The sequence below is a fragment of the Hyperolius riggenbachi genome, chromosome 1 (genome assembly GCF_040937935.1).
Source record: "Hyperolius riggenbachi isolate aHypRig1 chromosome 1, aHypRig1.pri, whole genome shotgun sequence".
Classification (NCBI taxonomy): Eukaryota; Metazoa; Chordata; class Amphibia; order Anura; family Hyperoliidae; genus Hyperolius; species Hyperolius riggenbachi.
Window position 1 is genome coordinate 433,919,692 of NC_090646.1, and position 27,640 is coordinate 433,947,331.

General features: G+C 45.8%; 1 protein-coding gene across 1 annotated transcript in view; it reads right to left on the minus strand.

Moving 5' to 3' along the window:
* The window catches only part of LOC137518971 (nucleotide sugar transporter SLC35D2-like), a 144,462-nt gene that overhangs the window by 84,976 nt on the left and 31,846 nt on the right, over positions 1-27,640 (minus strand). Inside the window, exons 4-5 of the mRNA XM_068237485.1 lie at positions 3,408-3,475; positions 174-245 (exon numbers count right to left, since the gene is read on the minus strand). Coding sequence (XP_068093586.1) covers positions 174-245; positions 3,408-3,475 — 140 coding nt within the window. The remainder of the gene's footprint in view (positions 1-173; positions 246-3,407; positions 3,476-27,640) is intronic.

Below are 27,640 nucleotides of genomic sequence, written 5' to 3' on the forward strand. Positions count from 1 at the left end.
CCGGGGAGGTTAATATCTATTTTGAATATTTAGTCATAGAAGCAACTTCAAGGGACAACGAATTACAATGTCCACCATCCACCATATTATGAGAAATACAACCACAAACCATTTCTATCATGTGTTACACAAACATTATAGTCTTGGAAATGTGATGAGCAAAATATGATTACCTTAGAATGATCATTTCAAGGATCAATGTAAACAAAATAGAAAATTTCCGTAGGACAGTGAACATAGGCAGGCTGCAAGACAAAATAAAATGATATAAGCAATATGTATGTGTTACATGTACTATCACCAAGATATGGAAAAAGCAGAAGGTTACCCACGGCGCTATGAGGCAATATGGCACTTAGTTAATGTTCAATGAGGTGTCAGAAAATGCAACAATATATGCATCCACGGTGTATGATCAAACTTCTAATGCCTCAGTGACTGCGATACTGCAGGCAGAACACTCCAATAGCAATTTTATTCATTACGTTACGTACAATACAGTTTCTCTTTAAAGGACAACTGCATTGAGAAAAATATGTAGGCTGCCATATTTATTTTCTTTTAACTACTTGCCAACCGCTCCACGCCAATTGGCGTGAATGTGGCGGCAGCCCCAGGACCACTCCGCGCCGATTGGCGTGAATGGCTGGGAATGGGGCTAGCAGGAGATCGGGCGCACATCTCTGCTTGGAAGGCGGAGCTCGGCTCCGCCTTCAGTCTCCCAGTGGCGATCGCCGCTAATATACCTGTACAGCACTGTGATCTAAGGCAGCGCTGTACTCAGGGTCGGACTGGGCCACAGTAGTACAGTTTTTTCCCTCGGTGGGCCCCACCTCCTGGTCTCTGGTGGGCCCCCCCTCCTTGTCTGACAGAGCTCCAATTGCTGCCTGCAGCACAAAAAATCTCTTCTCAGTGCTGTAATCACTCACTAGCTAAGGAGCTGTAGGCCTCGATGCAAATTTTACAATGGGGCCCCCCAAGCACTCTATACATAAACAATTGATACAACGCACCAAAACCTGCCAATGGCAACTACAGTGTCCGAAGTGCAAGAAGGGGATGGGAAATAGCTTGTTAATGATTACCACTGTTCAAAGTATCTATAGAAGTGATTATTATGAGCACAGGACCAACAGAGAGGTAATACTGTAGTTGAGGGAGGGCCCTTCGGGGCCCCTTTGGCCCAAGGGCCCCGATGGTCGCAACCTCTGCGGTCACAACCTCTGCAAAGTAGGACATTACTTTATATTGAAGGAGGGGACTCTATGCAAAGTTTTGCTGGGCAGCAGTGTCTCTGAATTACAATGCTGCTAAGATCATGTACATTTTTCCCTGTCCATAATACATCATGACCACGCCCACCTTCCGGTGCATGGTCACGCCCCTTTTTTCACTGCAATCATGGGACGTGTGGGCCCCAGGTTGAAATTTCTTTGGTGGGCCCCTAGTGTCCCAGTCCAACCCTGGCTGTACTGAGGTCAGCCGTGTGACACGGCTGTCCCCTTTGTAGTCCAGCAAGTGATCGGCTGTCATAGGCTGAAGCCGATCACTCCGATTGGCTGGCGGGGGCAGGGAGGGGGAATATAAAACAAATAAAAAAAATAGTTAAATGTATCCAAAAAAAATAATAGTACACAAGAAAATCCCGCTGCACCATGGAGTAAGGTGAAAAAATAGAAAATTCTTTATTCCAAGTCCAGCATCACAGTATACAGGTAAAAGGCTCACGCGTATCGGAGCAAGAATGGCTCCTTAATCATAGCTCTGAGCTATCTTAATCATAGCTCCGATACGCGTGAGCCTTTTACCTGTATACTGTGATGCTGGACTTGGAATAAAGAATTTTCTATTTTTTCACCTTACTCCATGGTGCAGCGGGATTTTCTTGTGTACAATTGATGCTGGTCTGGACTCCCTGCTCCCATTGCTGGGTGAGTGTATGTGTAGCAGCCCTTTTCCTATATTATTTTCCCCAAAAAATAATACATTAAATATTTATATATAAAAAACAACAACAACCGGGGAGCGATCAGACCCCACCAACAGAGAGCTCTGTTGGTGGGGAGAAAATAGGGGGGAGGGGGAATCACTTTTGTGCTGAGTTGTACGGCCCTGCAGCTAGGCCTTAAAGCTGCAGTGGCCCAAATAGTAAAAAATGGCCTGCTCACTAGGGGGGTTTAACACCGCGGTCCTGAAGTGGTTAAGCAAAATCAGTTGCTTGACAGGCCTGCTGATGTTTGGCTGCAGTAGTGTCTGAATTACACCAGAAGCTAATCTTGTCAGATCTGACAACTGAAACATCTGATTTTAATGCTTGTTCAGGGGCTATGGCTAAAAGTATTAGAGGCAGAAGATCTGCAGGGCAGCAAGGCAACTGGTATTGCTTAAAAGGAATGAAATATGGCAACCTCCATATCCCTCTCGCTTCACTTGTCCTTTAAGTAATTTTTTTCAATGGGTTTACTATGAAATGGAAATCATAGCTGTTATTTGTTGCATGAGCTGACTGTAGAAGTACATGGGAAATCAGTAAAAATGGTAAAGGTGGCCTTGCATCAGGCAACTTGGCGGCCGATCGACCATCCAATTCGATTATTATAATCGAATTGGATGAAAATCAGTGCCAAGTGCATGCCCGACTGACAAAGCAACTAATTTCGGTACGGAAATTGGTCACATGGTCAATTGCGCATGCCGAAAGATGTTGTGCCGAAGTTGGTTGGTCGGGTGTGTGGCGGTATGGCTGCAATTTCCGGAATAAGCGACAAGACGACGAAACCCCCGTCGCTACCGTCCCTATGTATAAATGTACCCGGTGTGTGCATTTATATGTTACCTGTCCCTCGCGGAGGATTACGGACACAGTGCTAGGCTGCTACAGGACAGGTAATGTATAATGCACACACGGGGGCACATTATACATTGGGTGCAGCGGTGGTGCGGACTCAGACTATTCCCTGAAGATTTCATGCTAAAATCGGACGGGAATCGGACTGCAGTATATGGGCAGAATCAACAACAAACTAATTTATCTCTAATCAGATTCGATTAGAGATAAACTTGTCTCTTTGTCGAATCTGCCCATAATCGTCAGGTCTATTGCTGGGAATACACGGTTCGTTTTTAAGGTGATAAGATAGATAATTTCCGACATGTCTGATCTTGCTTTCGATTCTTTGGCCGCTCGTTTTCTGATAGAAGTGAATGGAAAAAGATAAGAAACACGAGAGGAAGATAAGAATCGAGAGCTGAATCAAGCGGAAAAAACAATAGAGAGCAGAAACGCATGGCAGAAACGAACCGTGTAATCCCAGCATATTTACTTTTAGAGAATCCTGTTATCTAAGTAAATTGTGTGACTGAAGGGCTGTTATGCCATTCCTTTTTTAACAAACCACATTATTTACCTAAGTTTCTGTGTACTTGATAGTCCTGTTAAATGGTTTCCAATGTATAACAAAGGCAGGGGAAATAACTGCAAAAATAAACAGAAAAAATGAAATAAAATTACCATATAAAACTGGAAATGTTGACAATATGAGCTCATTTAAAAACCACAATCATTGCAATTTTAAAACAATTTTATTGCAATTTTAATGGAAGTGAATGGGAGCATTTTTAAAAAACAAAAACTCTCAGAAAGCGTTGATAGTCAAAAAAAGTGCTCAGAAAGTGCTCACAGTGTGGCTACAGCCTTATGCTTGTTTATACATTTTTTATTCCATCAACTGTGTCTCAGAAGTTCCATCCTAACTATTCCGTCAGGAAATATATCGCATTTACAATGTATTTTCATTTGTTTTCACATCTTCAGATGGATTATCTTATCGTAAGCACACAAGATTTTTTTTTCTTTTCTTAGGGCTTGTTCACACCTGTTTTGGCTATTTTTTAAGCGCCAGCGATTTGCAAAATCACCCTGAAAGCGATTGTGCAATGATTCCCTATAAGAGAGTTCACATCTGAGCAGTTTGTTTCCGATTCGTTTAGAAAAGTGCTGCCTGTACCATTTTTAGAGCGATTTTGCTACAATGGAAGGTATAGGAAAAGCGCAAAACGCTCACAAAATCGATTTGTGCAGCGATTGCGTTTGCGCTTTGATGAATAAATACATTGTATTTATTCATTTCTGGGTCAAAGAGTCAGGAAGTGCAAAAACAAATTGAAAAGCACTATACACAAAATCAAAAAAGTGCAAAAGATCGAAAATCGCTGGCGTCAGCGATTTCAGATTTGTACAAAGCCTTAGTTTCCTGTTTCAATGCAGATGGCCAAAGCTATTCTCTGTAGAACAACCAGTCAGCTACATTTAAAGCTATTTATACCTACTGTAGGTTTTTGAGAGGGTATAAAATGATCAAAAGCCACATTAGATGTAACTCAAGAGGTACCTCCTCAAACCTTGAGGGGTTTGTATAGCCCTGTTTCATAGCTGCTTGCCTATTTCATAAGGAAACTTCAAGGAATTTCCAGAAACTCTAAAGCCGGCTATGTGATATGTGATAGATACACTGCAAGCTGGGGCACCAGACGTGCAGTAAAATCCCTCTAAGAGACAGTTATAATCATTTCTTTGTCATGCGTATGCGTGTTTTGTAGCCAACATACAGGGTCGGACTGGGACACTAAGGCCCCTTTTACACTTAATCAGTTTCTTTCAGTTAAAACTGAAAGAAAACTGATTTTCAAAGTAATGTCCATGTTTTCCTATGGCACCTTTCACACTTAACGCGTTTTTCCCAATGCACTGCTATGGAAAAAACGCGTACCAACGCACACTAATGCGTACTAATGCATACTAACGCACACTAACGCATACCAACTGATTAAGTGTAAATGGGCCCTAAGGACCCACCAGGAAAGTGTCAGCCTGCCCCCTCACCGCACCGGGATCGCACCCCCCCCCTGCAGCACGGGATCGCACCCAACTCCCCCCCTTCCCCCCCACGGCACGGGATCTCCCCCACATTTTGAGCTCGCATAGGCATGTACACCAGTAATTTTGCACTGTATAAATACATCATTTGGTAGGACATTAGATTATGGTAGGTAATAAATTGTGAGCACTTCTGATGACAGTCCAGGGAGTAGGACACATGCGGCATGCTAAAGAGTGGGTGTCACCATGCACTGGAACATGACAGTGGTCATGATGGGTCATTGGCAGATCCAAAAATACACAAAATAACAAAAAAATACACAAAATAAGTAGCGGTGCTATTGACAGAGAGTGACTCTGACCAAATAAACTTAAGATAAAATAATCAAGTAGTAAAAATATTAAGTAGTCACACACCTCCATAAAATAATTAAGCCTTACAATGAACAAAATAAATAGCCAGGTGTGTCAAAATAAAATAATTTAGTAGCCAAATGGGCCCTGTATACATAAATTAAGTAGCCATGTTCCCCAGAAAACAAAATTAAGTAGCCATGTGCAGATATATATCAGTATTAGGTTGCCAGCTATAAGTGTCCCCTGCATAGGTAGTTAGATATAGGTGTGAAAAACCCACACTTTCCACATTCATTTGTCTGGATGTTATGGGGCGACAGTGCGGGGCCCAGAGTGCTGACAAGTTTTGCTGCGTGAACAGCGTCATCAGAGCTGCCATGATATAGGTGTCCCCAGTATAGGTAGCCAGGTAGGTGTCCCCAGTTTGGGTAGCCAGGTCTATAGGTGTCCTTAGTATAGGTAGCCAGGTCGGTAGGTGTCCCCAGTTTAGTTAGCCACATCTATAGGTGTCCCCAGTTTACATACCCAGGTGTATCGGTGTCCCCAGTTTAGTTAGCCAGTTCTATAGGTGTCCCCAGTGTACAGGTAGCCACGTCTATAGGTGACCCCAGTTTAGATAGCCAGGTCAATAGGTGCCCCCAGTTTAGCCAGGTCTATAGGTGTCCTCAGTTTAGCCAGGTCTATAGGTGCCCCCAGACTAGGTAGCCTGGAAGGAGGATCAGCGGCGGGCACAGAGCAGTGGGAAGGGGGGGCAGTCTCCCCCGCCTCCCTCACCTGGCGGCCCTCCCTTTGCCACTCCCCCCTCCAAGCTAGGATATGCAGTGGGCGGCGGTGAGCGGGCAACATCATACAACTTACTATGTCTTCCTGGATGATCCTGCTCTGCCTGCCGCTGCTCTGGTCTGGTCTTCTCTGCTGTCCAATCACGCTCTCACAGGAAGCACAGTGAGAGCGTAATTGGACAGCAGAGAAGACCAGACCAGAGCAGCGGCAGGCAGAGCGAGATCATCCAGGAAGACGTAGTAAGTTGTATATTGATGCCCGTTCACTGCCGCCCGCTGCACATTCTAGCTTGGAGGGGGGAGCAGCGAAGGGGGGGCCCCAAGGTGAGGGAGGCGGGGAGACTGCCCCCTCCCGCTGCTTTGTGCCCGCCGCTGCTCCTCCTTCCTGCGCTATGCCCCCTTCTGCAGCGCTCGGGACCCCCGGGGGCCACTAAAAGGGAGGCCTACCGGCTACCGTGCAGACTCCTGAGCTCCCGCCGGCCCTGTCTGACGCTGCCAACATACTGTTATTTAAATGCACAAGGTAGATTTAAATCATAAGGGAGAAAAGTGCAAGGAAAACTGTTGGTTTGTGCAACATTTCTGAGATAACTGCTGGAAAATGAAGACTGAGATTATAATTAAAGTAGTTTATAGTCATTTACTGAGAGTCAAATGTCATTTTATCATTTCTCCACTGACGTTACCGTACTACAACCTATATGTGGCAAACAAGCAATATGTTGTGCATTGACATAAATCCTCATACTTAACTATGTTATGTTAGTATTATGAAAACAATTCTATTCAAATATTAGGTGGAATGGTAAGTCTCCTTACAGAAAGAAATACAGCATACTTCTCAAGATCTTGCAGAAAACATGAGCTAAAAAGTATTATCGTGCAATTTTAGGGAAACCTGAGATGAATAAATATAAAAGTTTTACACATACCTGGGACTTTTTCGAGCCCTCTCTGCAGGGATCGCTCCCACGTCGTCTTCCTCAATCCTCCCAGTAGAAGCCCCATAGGTTTGGTCAGTCGGGGCGCCCTGCGCATGTGCGGCCCAGTTGCGTGTGCATACTCTGCATCTGCAGACTACTACGAGACGGGGGTGCGTGCACAGCTGCACTGTGCATGCACCGACTGGCCAAACTTATGGGGCTTTACTGGGAGAAGGAGGAGGTGGAGGAAGACAGCGAGGAAGCAAATGGTGCAGAAGGGTGCAGAGGGAGCCCCAGGTATGTATAAAACTTTTATACTTATTTGTCTCAGGTGCACTTCAAGGAATTCATGTTTTTGCTCCCCAAAATGTTTAGTGATAGTGCAGGTTAAATAGGTTAAATAAAGAATCGGTACATATCTGGAAAGTTTGGAGAAGGAGCAGTGACATGACCACACTGTCAGGAACCGGCCCGCGGCACGCCTGCGTATACGGTTCCCGACTGCGGGTTTGACCAGATTAAGCGGGGAACAGCCTTATTTAAGCTACAAACCAGGCTGGAACCCCTCAAACACTTCCCACTGCCACCACTAGCGTTGCTAGACACGTTCACTCTGCTGTCGAGTCCTCAGCGCGCACTCCGCGTTTTCGTATTTGGGTCAGCTTTGCGCTTAGGCCAAATACGGGAACGCCACGCACCCACACACACAGTTGCAATCTGACACTGTCGTGAAGCAAAGACCCACTAACAGTCGTTCCGAACGATACTGTTAGCCACTCTGCTGTCGCTACTCGCACTGGCGTTGTTCGTACGTTGGGTCAGCTGCGCGCTTAGGCCAACGTATGACAAACGCCCCCACACACAATGCAATTACAATTTCATACGGTAGTGTTGCTCAAGCGTACAATTAGGCATGAACTTATACACGGTTACACTTCAGTCTCTTCTAGGCTATGAGTGTTAGTTTAGTACGGCAGAAGTCAAACTTATTAAATAATAATTTAATATTCTAGAAAAACATAGAACAATGCAGAACTTAATATATACAAAAAGATTACAAAAAAACAAAGTAAAAATAGTTACAAGATAAAAGTTACAAAGATAACACACACGGATATTTGCGTAAAAATAAACGGGGGAAAAAAGAACGTTACCAGCTTAGGTTAGAACGTTGTTTGACGGGAGGACGCCGTTTCGACCAGGAGTCGCGATCCTCCCTAGCTTTTCGCTACCTCCGAGAGAAGATACCGGTGGCTGTCCTGGGCCACCTTAAATAGTCCGAAGTGTCCCCTGGGGCATTTAATGTCCAGCCCCCAGGAACTAATGCAGTTTCCCCGTTTGTGACATCACCGAACGCTTGTCATAATCCTTCTTGTGATATGCACTTCAAAGGGGGTTCCTGTTTTAGCTTCTTGAAGTTTGGCAGGACACAATGTCACCCATTGAACTCTGCAGACATCAAAAAGCTTCCTCCACATTATTTCCTTGGTTAAAGTGTATTTTAGCACATCCATGAAAAGATCGAATTCTGGTTACAGGTAGCAGTTTGCCTGTAATCCTGTTTACACTTACAGATTTCAAAGCAATTCCACTTCCGTTTTTAAAGTCTGTAGAAATTTCCAACCCCTTCAGGTGTCCGCTTCCCATCCCCAACACTCTGGCAGGCTTGCTTTGTATGCTGGGACAATGGCTGATTCCAGTTCAAAAGCCATGCCGACCAGCCTATTCTTCCTCAATTGGCCGCTAATTAGCAGTACACACAGTTTCCCCTGCTGGACAATGGGGCAGAGGTAACGGACATCTACATACCGAATTACATTAGACTTTAGTTTACTCTGGCCAGGTGACCAATTACACCCAAGCCCAATACACATCTGAGGTTTTACCCAGTAGACAGAAAAATGAAAATATTATCCTTACATCATAAGCACCCCAATATATTCCTGACACGCCCCCTCTTCCAGACGGCGCCGGCAAATGATTCTAACGAATCGTCCTGCCAAAGCCGACACTGACGGCCGGGCCTGGGGGGGTAATTCCTTAGCTCCAAGCTACAGGACTGGAAAGCTAGGTCAGTTTTGCTGCAATGTGTCATTGCCCCTGACAACCTGACGTAACCAACCAGGGGAATGAGGGTCAGTGACAACCGTGAATTCGCGACCATAGAGACAGTGCTGCAGCTGGGGGAGGGTTCCAACCGTCGCTACACGCACTTTCTCTATAGTGGCAGGAGCTATCTCTCTGTCCCTTTGGGGAACGATTCTCTGCCGGGCTGCCTCCTCCACTTCGGACAGCTCCGAGGGAATAACTTCCCAGAACCCTCTCAGCCCGCCCCTCCCAGCTGGTGACCTGCTGGTTAGCCCCCTGAGCTCTTCCAGGGTGCTGTCAAATTGAACAGCCCCAGAGAGCTCAGTGCTGCCTGTCACACATTCTAGGAAGGCTGCAGACGGAGAGGCTCCTGGGCCCTCAGGGCCAGGTTCCGAATTAGATGTGGCTGACCCAGCAGCATTTGCCACTTCGGTGGACCGTCTCTGTGCTGTAGACTCGCTAGCGCTGCGGGTTACCACGGCAGCTGAGGGAGCGCCCACTTTACACACATCGTAAATCACATCGCCTTTGGTCTTGAAACCATCTGAAGGGGGAGGATCTGGCCTGGTGCCATCTGCCCCTTCAGTGGACAGTCCACCTGCTGCAGCCCAGCGAGCGCCGCTGGTTACTCCTGCAGCTGACGGAGTGTCCACCTGACACACAGCATTATGTAGCACAACACAGGTGACATCAGCATAATCAGCCCTACGTATATGGTCATTTGGGCCCTCACATAAAACATCAACATTATCTGCAGCATTATACACAGTGGTACTCAGCACTTCACCAGTAGCATCAACAGTTCCTGCATCGATTGCATCGATAGTCCGGGCGTCATAAATGACATTATCAATTTCCGCATTCTTTGTATCAACATGTCCCACTCCAGGCCTAGGCACTGGAGACTCACTAGGGCTGGCTCCTAGCATACAGTCCGTAGCCCCTGGGGCCTCGCCAGCATTCCCCACTTGCACAGCATTATCAAACAGTACCTTGCAAGAGTCCTGAACTTCTGCTGGGGAGGCGGGCTCCACAGGGTTTGGAGCAGGCTCATACCGGGCCACTAACCGTCCCAGGTCAGTACCCAGCAAAACGTTGGTGGGGATTTTGTCAGTTCCCCCAACTTCTTTCAGTCCGCTGCCGGCCCCCCAATCCAGGTGGACCAAGGCGGTGGGTATTGCTGGGGTGACACCCCCAATTCCTCTGACAGCAATCATTTTCCCAGGTATGTACTGCTCTGGGTTCACAAGCTTGGGATGTATGAGAGTCACTTCTGCTCCAGTGTCTCTCAGCCCAGTGGCAACTGTACCCCCAACCGAGACAAGCTGCAGATTCTCTGCATAGCCAGTGGCATTCCTGGTAGCACACAAAGCCGTTGGGACTTCACTGGGGTTTGAGGCCTCACTGGATTTTGGGGCCTCCCTCTTCCTCTCTGGGCAAGTCATGCTGATATGACCCACCCTGTCACATACAAAGCATTTCCGAGTGTCAGTGGTTGGGTGCCTGAATCCAGGAGACAGCGGTGCTTGCCTCCTCTGGGTGCTGGGTGAAACAGGTTTAGCCATCTGTTCTCCTCTCCAGCTGGGCGTAGTAGTCCTCCGGGACTCAGGTGCTCTATGGGCGGTGTAGGCATCGGCCATTTCCGCAGCCTCATCCACTGTCTTTGGTTCTCGATCCAGCACAAACAGCCGGACCTCAACAGGACAGGTGTGTAGGAACTGGTCTTTTATCATCAGCTCCTGCAGGGCATCCAAGGTTTTAACTGACAGTCCTTTTAGCCACTGCTGGAAGGCAGTGCGCAGGTTGCAAGCATGATCCAGGTAGCTGTCATTAGGACCTCGCTGCACTGTCCTGAAACGTTTGCGATACACCTCTGGCGTGAGGTGGTATCGCGCAATAATGGCTTTCTTAATCGCCTCAAAGTCTGTTTCTTCCTCCTGGGGGAGACTCACAAACGCCTCCAGGGCCTTGCCTCTCAGCCCTGGTGTGAGGTATCTTGCCCACTGCTCACGGGGCACCCCATACTGCCGACAAGTCCTTTCAAACCCCTGTAGGAAAGTGTCTATGTCAGAGTCCTTGTCCATAGCGGGGAACTTATCCAGGGGGATTCTGTGGACTCGCTCACCTTCGCGTTCTGCGGGTCCAGCAGACCGGTTCTGCTGCTGAAGTTTAGCCAGCTCCAGCTGGTGTTGCCGTTCAGCACTTTCCCTCTCGGCCTGGTGTCGCCGTTCAGCTCTTCCCTCCTCTGCCTGTCGTATTTCCCTCTCTGCTTGCCGATGTTCCAGAATCAGCTTTAGGCGCAGTTCGGGCTCAGCCGAACCTAGTAGCTGTAGGTCGGCTTCCAGAGATGTCATCTCCGTGTTCGGTGGATCATCCAGGACATCGTCTCCACTTGCATCCTGTGGCGAGAGCGATTCCTCCTCTGGCGTGTCGTGAGCTGCATCCGCTGATGTTGAAGCACGGGCTCGTTCTGCCTCATCATGCTCCTCGAGCGCACGAACTAGCTGCTCCTTAGTCTGGCCGCTCACCGTCTCGATGCCTTTGTGCTCACACAGGTTGAGTAGTATCTCTTTGTTTTGCCTTGCATAGCTGGATGCTTTCTGAGCCATCGTGTTGCAAAAAAACAAAAAGAAAAAAAGGGGGGAAGGAAAGCAAACACCAAGTGTGTATCTTTGAACCAAAAAAAAAACGTATATAGATTCTGCACTGAGTAGACTTCTGTAGGCTAGTTGCTTCTAGCAAGCTTCCAGCCTTTAGTACTCAGAATAGCGAGCTAAACTGCGTACTAATGTACTAAACGATGCCACCACTGCCAGCCAATTATGTCAGGAACCGGCCCGCGGCACGCCTGCGTATACGGTTCCCGACTGCGGGTTTGACCAGATTAAGCGGGGAACAGCCTTATTTAAGCTACAAACCAGGCTGGAACCCCTCAAACACTTCCCACTGCCACCACTAGCGTTGCTAGACACGTTCACTCTGCTGTCGAGTCCTCAGCGCGCACTCCGCGTTTTCGTATTTGGGTCAGCTTTGCGCTTAGGCCAAATACGGGAACGCCACGCACCCACACACACACACAGTTGCAATCTGACACTGTCGTGAAGCAAAGACCCACTAACAGTCGTTCCGAACGATACTGTTAGCCACTCTGCTGTCGCTACTCGCACTGGCGTTGTTCGTACGTTGGGTCAGCTGCGCGCTTAGGCCAACGTATGACAAACGCCCCCACACACAATGCAATTACAATTTCATACGGTAGTGTTGCTCAAGCGTACAATTAGGCATGAACTTATACACGGTTACACTTCAGTCTCTTCTAGGCTATGAGTGTTAGTTTAGTACGGCAGAAGTCAAACTTATTAAATAATAATTTAATATTCTAGAAAAACATAGAACAATGCAGAACTTAATATATACAAAAAGATTACAAAAAAACAAAGTAAAAATAGTTACAAGATAAAAGTTACAAAGATAACACACACGGATATTTGCGTAAAAATAAACGGGGGAAAAAAGAACGTTACCAGCTTAGGTTAGAACGTTGTTTGACGGGAGGACGCCGTTTCGACCAGGAGTCGTGATCCTCCCTAGCTATTCGCTACCTCCGAGAGAAGATACCGGTGGCTGTCCTGGGCCACCTTAAATAGTCCGAAGTGTCCCCTGGGGCATTTAATGTCCAGCCCCCAGGAACTAATGCAGTTTCCCCGTTTGTGACATCACCGAACGCTTGTCATAATCCTTCTTGTGATATGCACTTCAAAGGGGGTTCCTGTTTTAGCTTCTTGAAGTTTGGCAGGACACAATGTCACCCATTGAACTCTGCAGACATCAAAAAGCTTCCTCCACATTATTTCCTTGGTTAAAGTGTATTTTAGCACATCCATGAAAAGATCGAATTCTGGTTACAGGTAGCAGTTTGCCTGTAATCCTGTTTACACTTACAGATTTCAAAGCAATTCCACTTCCGTTTTTAAAGTCTGTAGAAATTTCCAACCCCTTCAGGTGTCCGCTTCCCATCCCCAACACTCTGGCAGGCTTGCTTTGTATGCTGGGACAATGGCTGATTCCAGTTCAAAAGCCATGCCGACCAGCCTATTCTTCCTCAATTGGCCGCTAATTAGCAGTACACACAGTTTCCCCTGCTGGACAATGGGGCAGAGGTAATGGACATCTACATACCGAATTACATTAGACTTTAGTTTACTCTGGCCAGGTGACCAATTACACCCAAGCCCAATACACATCTGAGGTTTTACCCAGTAGACAGAAAAATGAAAATATTATCCTTACATCATAAGCACCCCAATATATTCCTGACACACACTCTTTATCCTCTTCTGAACCCAGTCAAGAGGTGGTTCAGAGAAGTCTGGTACATCAATGAGGCCACTGCTTAATTAGTGCTGGAGGCAGGGCCAGGACGAGACAGAGGTGACAGAGGCTCCAGCCCAAACTGCCCCTCCACACGAGTGCAAATGGTCTGCATTCTTCACAGTTGTCACCAGCCCCAGCTGTACTGTAACATCTATGTGGCTCCAAAGGGTGCTATGTGATCCGAGAACACTTGAGAGCCAAACAGAAATGATAGTACAGCAAGCAGCTGTTGACTTTTATGGAGAGAAAGAGGCAAAAGTTTGCTGCCCAATGCTGGAGCAGATAAAATACGCTGCACTGCTGCCCTATTCTGCATAAAAAGAAGGATGAGCCAGGGTGGGAGGGGCACTGGGCACAGTGTTGTTGGGGGGAGAGGGTAATCATCAACCAACTTCTTATAATGAAGGAGGGGAGGGTTTGAAAAGTTGGTTATACTGACCACACTTGCTTTTGAGGGAGAGGGGATTTATGCTGGCTCTATACTGTATAACGGAAAATTGATAATTGACCGGTAATTTTCCTTTCCTGCGGCATACATGGCAGCATACGGATGGGTAAACCCCACCCCCCACATACAGGTCTGTCTATCTATAAATTAAAGGCTCACCCCTCTTTCCGTGCTTTTTTGTTTATTATTGTATAAATAAACTCCATTTTTAATCCCGTCTTCTTTATGTGAAGGTTCAATTTCCTCAAATCCAAAACTGGTCCTAGTTCCCCCATCTTTTTGGTTACAAAAAACAGTTGAGAGTAGAACCCGGAATACCTTTCTTCCTGAGGTACAACAGTGATTGCTCTCTTTCTCTTTAACTCCTCTATATAAGATATAAGCGTTTGTAACTTTTTGTGTTTCGGAATCTTTGTCGGCACAAATAGTCTGTCTGGAGGTTGTGACAGAAAAGTCCAAGTGTGACCCTGCGTTATTGTCTTTGTCACCCAAAAGTCCTTTATTTGATTCGCCCACACTTTGGGAAAAGCCTGAAGTTGTGCTCCCACTAGAAGAGAGTGGGCGGGCGTATCCTCAGAAAGACTGTGTCAGTATATTGGACTCTGTAGCTCTCTGCTTTGAAAATTTAGATAAGGTGGACTGCGCATTTTGCCATTGTCTTCTATAAGATTTACCTGCTCTGCCAGTTGTGGTCTAAATTTCTGCGAAAACGAAAGGACTTCCTGTCTGCATTATACTGTTGTCTCCTGTTTCTTCTCTGTTGTGAAATTAATCCACTTTTACCCCCAGTCACCTTAGAGATGGCTTGTCCATAACTTCTCCAAATAAATGCTTCCCATCATATGGAATTTTACACCATGTTACTTTTGAATTATTATCAGCTGACCAGTGTCTTAACCACATTGCTCTCTTGCAAGTCACTGTATGAACCATAGCCCTGGACACACATCTCACCACGTCAATTCCAGCTTCTCCTATAAAATCTGCTGCCATCTTAAACTCAATCAATCAAAGTCTCTTTATCATAATCTGCCTCTATAGCGGTTTCCAAGTTATCAGTCCATGACCGAATAGCCTTTGCAATGGAAGTTAGCGCTATACCTGGTTTAGCTGAGGAACCCATAGTTAAGTATGCTTTCTTTAGATCCACATGCATTTTTCTTTCCAGAGCATACTGAGTCTTCTAAAGGCAAGGTGGCGTGATGTGCTAATCTTATAATGGAAGCGTCCACAATAGGTGGAGACTCTAATTTATTTATGAAGTCTCCCTCCAGTGGATAGAGTTTGGTAAACCTGTTGGCTAACTGTGGCTTTCTTTCTAATTTCGACCACTCCTCCTGAAAGAGACCCTCAATCTCCTCCATCAATGGAAAAGTATCAGCTTCCTTCTTTAAATGGGGATAAAATTTATGTTTCTTTCTAGGAGGTTTCTGCACATCCTCCCAGCCAATAGCATCTTTAACTGCTTTAACTAAATGAGCAACCATTGCTAAGTCAAATCCTATGTCTATATCAGGAGTGTCTGTCATATTATCAGCATTTGAGTCAGATTAAGTCTGTGCTGGTCAATCCTGTCTCTTCTCTTTCAATGTCTTCTGCACAATTTGCTTAACAATTGTCTCTATGTCTGGAAATTCCTGTTCTTCCTGCACCGGTAAAGAATATAAGCAGTTGGTGCATACGAGCTTATCCGGTAATGCTACATCTCCACATGCCCAGCAAACAGTCTTTTCCAGGGGGGGGGGGGGGGGGGGGGGGGTTGGTTTTACTTGCTGCCTTCCCACTCGATGAAGCCTTCTGCGTCAGTGATTTGTCTTTGCTTGCTCTTGATGTAGAAGGGCTGCAGAGACCAAACAGAGATATTCTGCTATAATGCACTCTTTTAATGTGAAAGCAATTCTAATATGTGTGAATCTTTAAAAAAAAAAAAAAGAGAATAAATTCAAAATTCATCCTTTACCTATTAGAATTATACTGGCTGACCTCCTGGGCATCCGGCTCCATTCTCTTCAGCTAAGCAGCTGTAAGAGAACAGTGGGTACATTACACAATGGTAAGCAAAAAGAAAGTTATCACCCACTGGTACCTTCTTTTATACACCAACCTTCCACAATATGCTTCCAGTATGCAGTACCAAACAGAGCTGCAAAGACACAATAATATCCAGTCAGTGCCCAGCACTTTCAGAAACATACATCTACCGCAATCCTTAACCATTTGGGGACCACGGAAATGTGATTCTACGCCGCTGCTGTGGCGCATTTACTCTGATCAGGCGTAGGATCTACGCTGCCGGTTCCCCCATGTCCCCCCGCCGATCGGGTCTCCCTGCCGCCCGTAATTCAGCTGTCAATTGACAGCCGGGAAGTTAATTTATATGCGTAAGGAACCAGTTTCATTGGCTCCTTACCATGTGATCACTGTGAGCCAATCACAGTGATCACTGGGCAGAAAGCAACAAAGTTGCTTTCTTGCTCGCCCTCCCTGTCAGACTGTCAGCGATCTCTGAGGGCCCTTTTCCACTAGCAATCGCTAGCATTCACGCTGAACGCTAGCGATTGCTGAATCGCAAAAGGTAAAAAATTCTCGACAATTTCCCGACGTTTGAGGTCGCGATCTTGCTATGCTATGCACTGCATAGCAAAATCGCGGCAATAATCGCTCGGCCATGTGATCGCGATCAGGTAAAAAACGAATCGCGGTAGTGGAAATGACCTACCGCGATTCCTATGTTAAAAGCAAACTGTAGCGATTTGAAAAATCACTAGCGGTTTGCGGTTTTGTGATTCAGCCATCGCAAACGCCGTAGTGGAAAAGGACCCTTATAGAGAGAGCTGCAGCTGCTGTGTCTGTGTCTCACAGACTGTTTTAAAGTTAAAAAAATTAATTATTTTATCTATTTAACCCCTCTGATCCCTTCATAACTTATGTGCCTGTCTGATGAAAGCAGCGAGGAGGTGGACAACTCTGACTCGGAGTTTGAGCTAGTCGTTAACAGCGACACCATATCCGCTGATTCAGAAATTGAGGATCAGTCCTCTCCCCAACCAAACAGCAGCGGGAGGCAGAGAGAGACTGTCGTGACAGCCAGCCAGACACACAGCGAAGAGAGCAGAGTACCCCCTGCAAAACACTGCCGCCACACATTGATACCAGAGGACATGGCGAGTCCTGTGTGGTCACCCGCCAATTTGGATGCAGTCGAGCAACTACTATTTACCGCCCATGCAGGAATATCCATAAACACCTCAAATTTCTCCCCAATGGATTTCTTTCAGCCGATAATATCGGATGAGCTCTTGGGGATGATTGTGGAGCAAACAAATCTGTATGCTCAGCAGCACATCGCTGCTCACCCAGGGCCCAGTTATGCAAAGCCCGGTCACTGGAAGCCCACTACAATCCCCGAATTTAGAAAATTTTTAGAGATTTTCCTGAATATGGGCATCACCAAAAAACATAATTATAAAGACTACTGGAGCAAGGTATCCATCCATCACATGGGCATTTTCTCATGCACTATGTCCAGAACACGTTTTCTGACAATATTGCGTTTCCTGCATTTTAATGATAACGCCCAGTGTGCATCCAGTACCAGCCCAAATTTTGATCGGCTTTATAAAATCCATCCCCTTAATTATTTTTCCCAAAAATTTTCGGAGCTAAACACGCCAGAAAAAATATTTCCATCGATGAATCCCTCATACATTTCACCGGACGTCTGGCCATAAAGCAGTACATACCATCTAAACGTACGAGGTATGCTGTCAAAATGTACATGCTTTGTGAAAGCGCCAGTGGCTATACCTGGGCATTCAGGATTTCTGAGGGGAAGGACAGCCAATTAGAGCCCCCTGGGTGCCGAGATTACATCGGCACAAATGGGAAAGTGGTGAGGGACTTAATTACCCCATTGCTACATTGCTAAATAATGGCTATAATCTGTACCTGGATAACTTCTACACGAGTATACCCCTTTTTAAACATCTATTCCGCCAGAAAACCCCTCGTTGTGGTAGAATGAGATCGAACCGTAAAGGCTTCCCACAGACGCTAGTCAACAAGCGCCTTGAAAGAGGGGAGTCACAATATCTTCGCAGCAATGAAATGCTGGCGGCGAAGTATAAGGACAAAAGGGATGTGTACATGCTTTCTACAATACATCCAGCAGCAAACGCACCGACCAGGACAGTTGGTGTACAGAAGCCATTATGTATCCACAAGTACAACCAGTACATGGGAGGTGTGGACTTCAACGACCGTCTTGTACAGTCACACATGGCCTTGTGCAAGTCAAAGTACTGGTATAAAAAGATTGCAATTTAGTCCAGTCCAGGTTTTTCAGGACAATCTGTACAGTGATATTGAGTACTCGATATCACTGTACAGATTGTCCTGAAAAAACTGGACTGTAATCTTTGTTCAAATGGAGCTTCTTTTCCTAGCAGAAGAACTGACATATCTCAATAAAAAAATGCATTTTTCATTTTGTTGTCATACATTCCCTCAAATTTCACCAATAATCTATGCAGCCAAAATGATCAATGCACCCATCAAATGATACCTCAGGTGGTTTAGTTTAGTGAATGAAGTAATTTTGGCAGGAATTTGACAGACTTTTTACCTCAGACTTTTAACTATAAAATGTATCCCACGATATCTGTTATCGTTTTATTCGGATGGAGTTACTGAATCATTTTTGGGGTGAGATTTTTTTTTATTGAGATATGTCAGTTCTTGTGCTTTTTCACAGAAACACTTTGGAGTGTAGTAGAAATTCACCCCAAAAATGATTCAGTAACTTTCCGAATAAAACAATATCCGATATGTGTAGCTAGGCCATTTCTTTGATAAATCGCTAGGAAAAGCGATACCTCAGGTGGTTTAGTTTACTGAATGAAGTCATTTTGGCGGGAATTTGACAGACTTTTTACCTCAGACGTCATTGTGAGCGGCTTATGCTGGAAAACACAAGCATGTGATTTATGCTCTCTGAAAGCTCAATTATAGCCAACATTTTCTGAATACTGCTTTTAACTATAAAAACAATGCAGCCCCACATATGTGATATCGTTTTATTCGGAAGGAGTTACTGAATCATTTCTGGGGTGAATTTCTACTACACTCCAAAGTATGTCTGTGAAAAATCAGAAGAACTGACATATCTCAATAAAAAAAAGCATTTTTCATTTTGTTGTCATACATTCCATCAAATTTCACCAATAATCTATGCAACCAAAATGATCAATGTACCCATCTGATACCTTAGGAGGTTTAGTTTACTGAATGAAGTCATTTTGGCGGGAATTTTACTATTTCAGTAGCTCAGAGCTTCAAGAAAGTGATGTACTCTAGCATTGTCACTTTTGTTCACTGAAAAGCTAAATTAAACAGTTTTTACAATACCTACAATGTACCTAATATGTAAATATTTTGCTTTTTTTTGCATATATGCATAGGAAACACATGAAATAATACATTTTAAAAAGATGTTATGTTTTAATGCAAGATATGTACACATCTTTGGTTGAACATTTCAGACAGGATACATTTTTTAACACATTTTTTGTGCAATTTTCTCATAAAAAAACAATAAAACTCCAACATTCACATAATTAAGTGGTATAGAAAAAAAGCCCTATTTGTCCTGAAAAAAAACTATATCTCATTTGTTTGGATAGACTAAAAACTGAGTAAGATATTTAAACTCAAACAAAAGCATCTCAAAACTATGAAAAATGCTCTGGTCCCTAAGGGGGTTCTATATGCTGGTCCTGAAAGGGTTAAACAGCACAGGCACAGCGGCCCAGAATACAAACACCTTGTCTTTTACCTGCTCTGACGTCCTCAGACCTTTCTGTCCAGCATGGCTGTTCGAAGTTCTGCGTGGAAAGGAAAGACGCTTCTGCTTTTAGAATCTTCTTGTAAGCGCCGTCCGCCCCGCCCACTTCCTACGCGTGGAACACGGAAGCGAACAGAATCCAGCTCTTAGCCAGTGCCCGCAGTAAAGTTCTTGCCTAGCTATAGGCTAGCCTCCATACCCAGCCAGAAAGGGTACCAACCAGCGCTCTCAATGAGGCATATGGCAGGGCTTCGGCTCAGGAGAGGCAGAACCTGGCCGGATGGCTGCAAGATTACAGCCAGGTAAAGGTAACAATTAAAAACTTCCCCACAATATGGAACAGACCTGCAGTGTGGACAGGAAATGAAAAAGCACGGAGGGAGGGGTGAGCCTTTAATTTATAGATAGACAGACCTGTATGTGGGGGGCGGGATTTACCCATTCGTATTCTGCCATGTATATAGCAGGAAACAGATTTTTGCACCAACTTTAACGATTGTTTCTCGTGGCTTTAATTCGTAGCACATTACTTTTTCAAATTGTCATTACAGTCTACAAACCCCAAAAAATAATACTAAAGTTACCTTGTGAGCATAAAAATGATGCAAAATTAATGTGCAAGGTGTACATAGTTTTACAATAAATAGTGTGAAATTGGGCTCATGCATAGCTGCTAGTTTACTAATGTAGCTCTGTGTGAAGTCTTGTGTTAACATTAAAGCTACGTACACACATGCGACAACGATTGTTCGTTGTGAACGACGAACGAACTTTTAATTGACGAAAGAACGACCTAAGTAAAGTTAGTTTTTAAATGTGTGTAACGATCTGCTCGTTAGAACGAACGTTACATCACGTAAAGCAACTATTGTGCTTGCGCATAAAAATAAAAAGTTCCATGGAGAAATAGCGAAATGCGCATGTCAAGCCTAGTACGAACGACCGTTTCCAACGATGTACTACTTTTGCAAACAATCGTCGTTAAAAAATCCGCCAAGCTAGATCGTTCGTTTTTAAAGATCTAGCTCATCCGTCGTTAGACTTAATGGTCGTTGGACACACCTTTATACTTGGTAGCTACACATACAATTTGGTTAGTGAATACATACATTGATCTCTTTTGGGTGAATTCCTTAAGATTCATTCTAATCTGACCACATACACCTTACAGCTGAATTGAAAATCATTTATAAAATCTTATGTCATCAGTGTAGGCCCCTGAAATGCATATTCATTTACAGAGTGGTCAGTGCTTACAGAGAGCAGTGTTATCTCTTCCTGACAGATGTTATGGTCCCTCCCAGTTTTGCAACACTGAAAAGGTTTTAGGCATGTAGTCATTAGGGTTCAGATTTGCCAGAAGAAAAAGTAACCGCTTTCGGATCTACATAGTTGGAATTGACGTCCTTCTGGTGGTTGTGCGGCTCTGACAGGACATACTCTAGATTACAATTATTCACTGCCGTGTACTACAGCACTGTATGCGCCATTCATGCCACTGTTCCGTCACTGCACCTGCAAGCTCTGCTGTCTCATCTCAGTCAGGAGCCAATAACCGAGCCAATTTCATTGGCTCCTGACCCCGTAATTAATGTGAGTCAATCACAGTTATCACAGGGCACAATAGGGAAAGGATAGCTATGGTCCTTAAAGAGTTACTAAAGCCAAAATAAAAAATCAGTTTAACTAACCTGGTGCTTCTTGCAGCCCACTGCGCCCACGCTGTCTTTCATAGTCCCTCCATTGAGCAGCGGCGAACCCCTCAAAGCTGTCCGTTTGTGGTTATTTGGAGGCTACTGTCCATGTGTGGCCCCAAGCTAAGTGCACCCTGACCGTGCTTTCCGCTGCCAGGAACACGCAGACCATGTGCAGTAGCGGATTCTGCATACTGCGCAAGTGCAGAACGCTCCCGGCAGTGGGAGCACGGTGAGGAGGTGCGTGACCAGCCTCCTTTGCAAGGGTTGCCACTGGCTGTAGGGCCTGGAGGGTGTTGGAAGGACGGCACAGGCACAGGGGGCTGCAAGAAGCCACGGGTAAATTAAACTTATCTTTTGTAATTTTGGCTTTAGATATCCTTAAAGGGGCCAGAGCCACCCGATCCCGAAAGGGTTAAAGAGAAATAGCAAAAACAAGGTGTTAATGAGCCTTCCAAACTCTGCTTGCATATTTACTGTACTTAATGGTCATCAGCTAAACAATGTAGTTATAATTACAGAGAATGTTGAAATTCTTGCATAAGACCATAATTGTATGGACAGTTTCCAATATGTGATGCAAATCTGCTTTACAACCACCCATATTCATAACTCATATTTGCAGAAATATAGCTTAAAGTGAACCCAAGTTGGTACCTTATCTAGGTAGAGCAGGGGTCTCAAACTCACGCCCCGCGGGCCATTTGCGGCCCTCGATACAATATTTTGTGGCCCGCACCGGCAAAAGCTTCCTTATAGTTCGCTTCAGTGCTCCCAAGTAATCTGCCGCATCCGCGCCGCTAAACGAGGGCTGCAGAGCCCCCAAATCGTCCGGGGGGCAATCCGCCGGCATTTCCTGGAAGGGGCAGAGCTTTCAGCTTCAGCTCTGCTCCTCCTTACGTCAATCGCGGCGCATCGCCGCCTCTGCCCGCCCCTCTCACTTTTCCTTCACAGAGAGGGGTGGGGAGAGGCGGCGATGCACCGCGATTGACGTCAGGAGGGGCAGAGCTCAAGCTGAAAGCTCTGCCCCTTCCAGGAAATGCTGGCGGATTGCCCCCTGGGCGATTTGGGGGCTCTGCAGCCCTCGTTTTGCGGAGGGGACACGGCGGATTACTTGTAATGGGAGCATTGAAGTGAACTATAAGATGAAATAGGCAAAATAGTTTGCTTTAGTGTGAATTTGATTTTGAAATAAAAATCAATGCAAGGGACGTGGGCGGGAGTTGCTGATTAACTTTTTTTGTGAAATCCCTTATGCAGCCCAGCCTCATCCTGACTTTGCCTCTTACGGCTCCCAGGTAAATTGAGTTTGAGACCCCTGAGGTAGAGGGAAGCCTCTGAATAAACTATAGGCTTTCCATCTCTTCCTTGACCCCACTGTTGCCGTGCACGGACCCTCTGAACATATCGGACTAAAGCTTGTGGAAAATGTTCTCTTGGCCGTACACCCCTCCAGTTACAAGCACAGTAAGCTGATGCCGTTCTATTACAAGAGGCTTCAAGCTATTGCACAGGCACGGCTGTACTCGTGCAGACACAGTATGGCCACACCCGGTGTATACCATTGTCTGTATCATTATTTGCCCCATGTTTGTTTCTTAACCACTTGAGGACCCACCCTTTACCCCCCCTTAAGGACCAGCGCTGTTTTAGCTGATCTGTGCTGGGTGGGCTGTGCAGCCCCCAGCACAGATCAGGGTGCAGGCAGAGCGACCAGATCGCCCCCCTGTTTTCCCCACTAGGGGGATGATGTGCTGGGGAGGTCTGATCGCTCCTGCCTGCCTGTGTGTTGCGGGGGGGGCACCTCAAAGCCCCCCTCCGCGGCGAAATTCCCCCCCTCCCTCTCATCCCTGTCCCCCCTGGCAATCTGGACTGCACAGGACGCTATCCATCCTGTGCAGCCAGTGACAGGCTGTCCCCTGTCACATGGCGGCGATCCCCGGCCGCTGATTGGCCGGGGATCGCCGATCTGCCTTACGGCGCTGCTGCGCAGCAGAGCCGTACAATGTAAACAAAGCGGATTATTTCCGCTTGTGTTTACATTTAGCCTGCGAGCCGCGATCGGCGGCCCGCAGGCTATTCACGGAGCCCCCCGCCGTGAATTGACAGGAAGCAGCCGCTCGCGCGAGCGGCTGCTTCCTGATTAATTAGCCTGCAGCCGGCGACGCAGAACTGCGTCGCTGGTCCTGCAGCTGCCACTTTGCCGACGCGCGGTATGAGTGCGCGGTCGGCAAGTGGTTAAGGTGGCCATACATTAGAAGATTATAGGCAGATTCGACCAAGAGACAAATTTATCTCTAATCGAATCTGATTAGAGATAAATTGTCTCTTGCCGAATCTGCCCATACACTACAGGCCGATTCTCGCCCAATTTCAGCATGAAATCATCAGGGAATCGGCTGACCCCGCCACGTCCACCTGGCCGCTGCAATATATAAATGTATGTAGTGTGTGTGCATTTATACATTACCTGTCCTGTAGCAGCTTCCGCACGGTGTCCGTCCATCTCGCCAGGTAACAGTCGCATAGCGTCTGACGTCAGATGCTATGCGCTGCCGGCGTGTATGCGGAGCCCGGCGCGATGGACGGAAACCGCGTGGAGGCTGACACCAGACAGGTAATGTATAATTGCACACACACACTACATACATTTATACATTGCAGCGGCAGGGGATTTGTCGTCTCGTCGCTCGTTTGCAATTCGACCGCCGCACACCCGACCAACCAACTTCGGCCCGACATTTTCTGCATGCGTGATCGACCGTGCGGCCAATTTCTGTCCCGAAATTGGTCGCTTTGTCGGTCGGGCATGCACTTGGCAGCACCAATTTTCATCCAATTCAATTATAATAATTGAATTGGATGGTCGATTGGTTGGTTGGTCGGCTAATGTATGGCCACCTTTACTTTGTACAGCGCCGCATAATATGCTGTGCTTTATAACTTCAGGAGAAAGGGCCTTGTGTCTGGAAGCAGGAAAAAAGGGCGCATATGGCTAATGGACAAAAAGGGCGCCACCATAGACTGCAATGCAAAATATTGGCTATTGGGCGCCCAACAGGAAATTTGGGCGCCCGAGAAATAGCGATTGCAGGGATCGTGTTAACAAAAGTTTTCGTTTACAGAATAAGGTTTACTACAAATATCATTTACAAATTCGTTTTGACTGTGTATTACTTATTTTTTCGTTTTTAAATTTCGCTTTCAGGAGGTTTTACTTATTTTTTTAGTTTTTAAATGTCGCTTTTAGGACTGTAACAAGTAAATTTTCGTTTCCACTTATTTTACCATTTTAAAATTCGTTTTCATACGTATAATGCTTAAATTAGATCGTAAGCTTGCAAAGGCAGGGTCATCCTCCTAATGTTTACTGTTTTTGTTGCAATATTTGTGCTGCTTGAGACTCTGCTGTACATTTTTTGGTTGTACCTATATTCCCCGTGTTGTCTTACTGTGTTTTGTAAAGTGCTGCGGAATATGTTGGCGCTGTATAAATAAATAATAATAATAAATATCGTTTTCAACCTTATTCTATTAGAAATACATTGCTTTTGGTATTAACTTTGTTTTTTAGACTTATAATGCATCGATTACAGTTTTCAGATTTATTATCTTACTAATAAATCGCTTTCAATATTACCGTTACCGTAAGATTTGTACTGTGTACGTGATCGTAAGGCTATTTATTCTATTATATATATATATATATAGGTGGTGGCTGGAATATAGGTGGTGGCTGGATAGAGTACTGGTCAAGGGCTCTGCCTTTGACATGGGAGACCAGGGTTCGAATCCTGGCTAGGTCAAGTACCTATTCAGTAAGGCGTTCAAGGCAAGACTCCCTAACACTGCAGGGTGGCCTCTTGAGCGCGTCCCAGTGGCTGCAGCTCTTGAGCGCTTTGAGGCCGACAGGAGAAAAGCGCTATACAAATGTTCAGATTATTATATATATATATATATATATATATATATATATATATATATATATATATATATATATATCTCTATATATAGATATAGATATACATATATATATATATATATAATATATATATATACATATATATATATATATAATATACCTCTTTCTACTGATATCATTAATGTGTACGTGATTTTAAGGCTATTTATTCTATTACAAATATATAAATTATTCTATTCATGTTATTGATAGTAAAGTATTTTAAGGATTAAATATATTATTGTTTATATGTGTGTAAGGGTGTTTGTGCAGTGGGAATAGTTATGGTTAGGCACTGCAAGGGAGTGGTTAGGGTTAGGCACCAGCAGGGGATGGTTATGTTTAGACACCACCAGGTGGGTGGTTATGGTTAGGCAGCACCAGGTGGGTGGTTATAATTAGGCACCACCAGGGAAGATTTAGGGTTAGACATCACCAGGGAGGTCTTAGGGTTAGGCACCACCCAGGGGGTCTTAGGGTTAGGCACCATCTGGGGGGTGGTTAGGGTTAGGCACCACCAGGGGGTGGTTAGGGTTAGGCACCAACAGGGGGTTTAAGGGTTTGGCACCACCAGGGAGTCTTAGGGTTAGGCAACACCAGGGGGTTGGTTAGGGTTAGGCACCACCAAGGGGTGGTTAGGGTTAGACACCACCAGGGGGGTTTTAGGGTTAGGCACCACCAGGGGGGTGGTTAGGGTTAGGCATCAACAGGGGGGTTAGGGATAGGTACAGGGAGGGTTCTGTGTGTATAAGGATCTTGAGTGACAGCTTCTATGTGCTATAAATACATTATTTCATAAAACACAGGTAACTATAATAATTCAGTGGGTGTGAGAAAGGAGTTACAGGTTATTAATTGACCTATTCAGACAAGCTTATAATTTGCTATAGGTAGCATTGGAGGTTTACTGCATCATCCACTAACACCTACTGTATGTCTCCTGCCCAAATGTCTCCAACCCACTACCCTCTCTAGATTGTAAGCTCGCAAGGGCAGAGACCTCCTGGTGTTTCTTGTTCTGATGCAAGTCATCATATGAAAATCATATGAAAATGCACTAGTATTGGTGATGTATCAAACCACACATCAACAATGTATGTATTTGTATTGCTGGATGTCCTAATTGTATATGTATACATGCTGCCCACTGTTTGTTTCATACTATGTACAGCGCTATGGAAGATGTTGGTACTATATAAATAAAAAATAATAATAATTTAAAGTATAGAGAATGCTTCATCAAACCAGCAATGCAACAACATGCTTTACATCCAAAGAGGAAAAAAAGAGGTAACTAAAGAGGTAAGGTAACACATGGTATGCCACATGTTAGCATAGCAATGAAGTTTACACATGTTGCCCTAATAGCTCCCATGGCATTAGTTCTAGTAAAATTGCAGTACGCTACTTGCGCACAGCAGATTTACAGACTCTGTACATCAGGTGTGTGTTGCTTAACTGCTTCCGGACTGAAGCAATATGAATCTACGTCCAGCAGGGGGTGCTGCGACTCTGACTGGACGTAGATTCTACTGCTTCGGCACTCCGCGCTACTAGCGTTGCCGCCGATCTGGCCACTCTGCAACCGCCGCTATTCGCTTGCTCCGCCGTCTCTATGACGGCAGAGCTCTGTGAGCAGGTCAGAAGCCACTTTCATTGGCTCACATTGATAGACAGCATCAGGAGCCAATGAAAGCGACTCCTGACTGGCTGAAAGCGCTCTGCCGTCTCTATAGAGACGGCAGAGAGAGGAGCCGGCGGCGATGGGACAGTGTAGTGACCGGCAAGAGTGGCGGGTATGTGCGGCGATTCATTGGGAGGCAGCGTTTTACGGTACCAGCAGTCTCTGGTCCTTAAAGAGAACCCAAGGTTGAATTTAATTATGTTACTGGGGCACAGAGGCTGGTTGTGCACACTAAGACCAGCCTCCGTTGCCCCATGGTGTGCCTCCAGGACCCCCCTGCGCGCCGCTCTACCCCCTGCAGTGCTGGCGACACGCAGCGCGTCGCCAGAACAATGTTTACTTTACCTATGCGCTGTCAGTCAGCGCTGCTCCCCCGCCTCCTCCGCATTGGCGCTACCCGCCCGTGTCACTTCCCTCCTATCAGCGGGAGGGAAGGGACAGGGGCAGGTAGCGCCGATGCGAAGAAGGCGGGGGAGCGGCGCTGACAGACAGTGCATAGGTAAACATTGTGCTGGCGACACGCTGCGTGTCGCCAGCACTGCGGGGGGTATAGTGTCCTGGAGGCACACCATGGGGCAACGGAGGCTGGTCTTAGTGTGCACAACCAG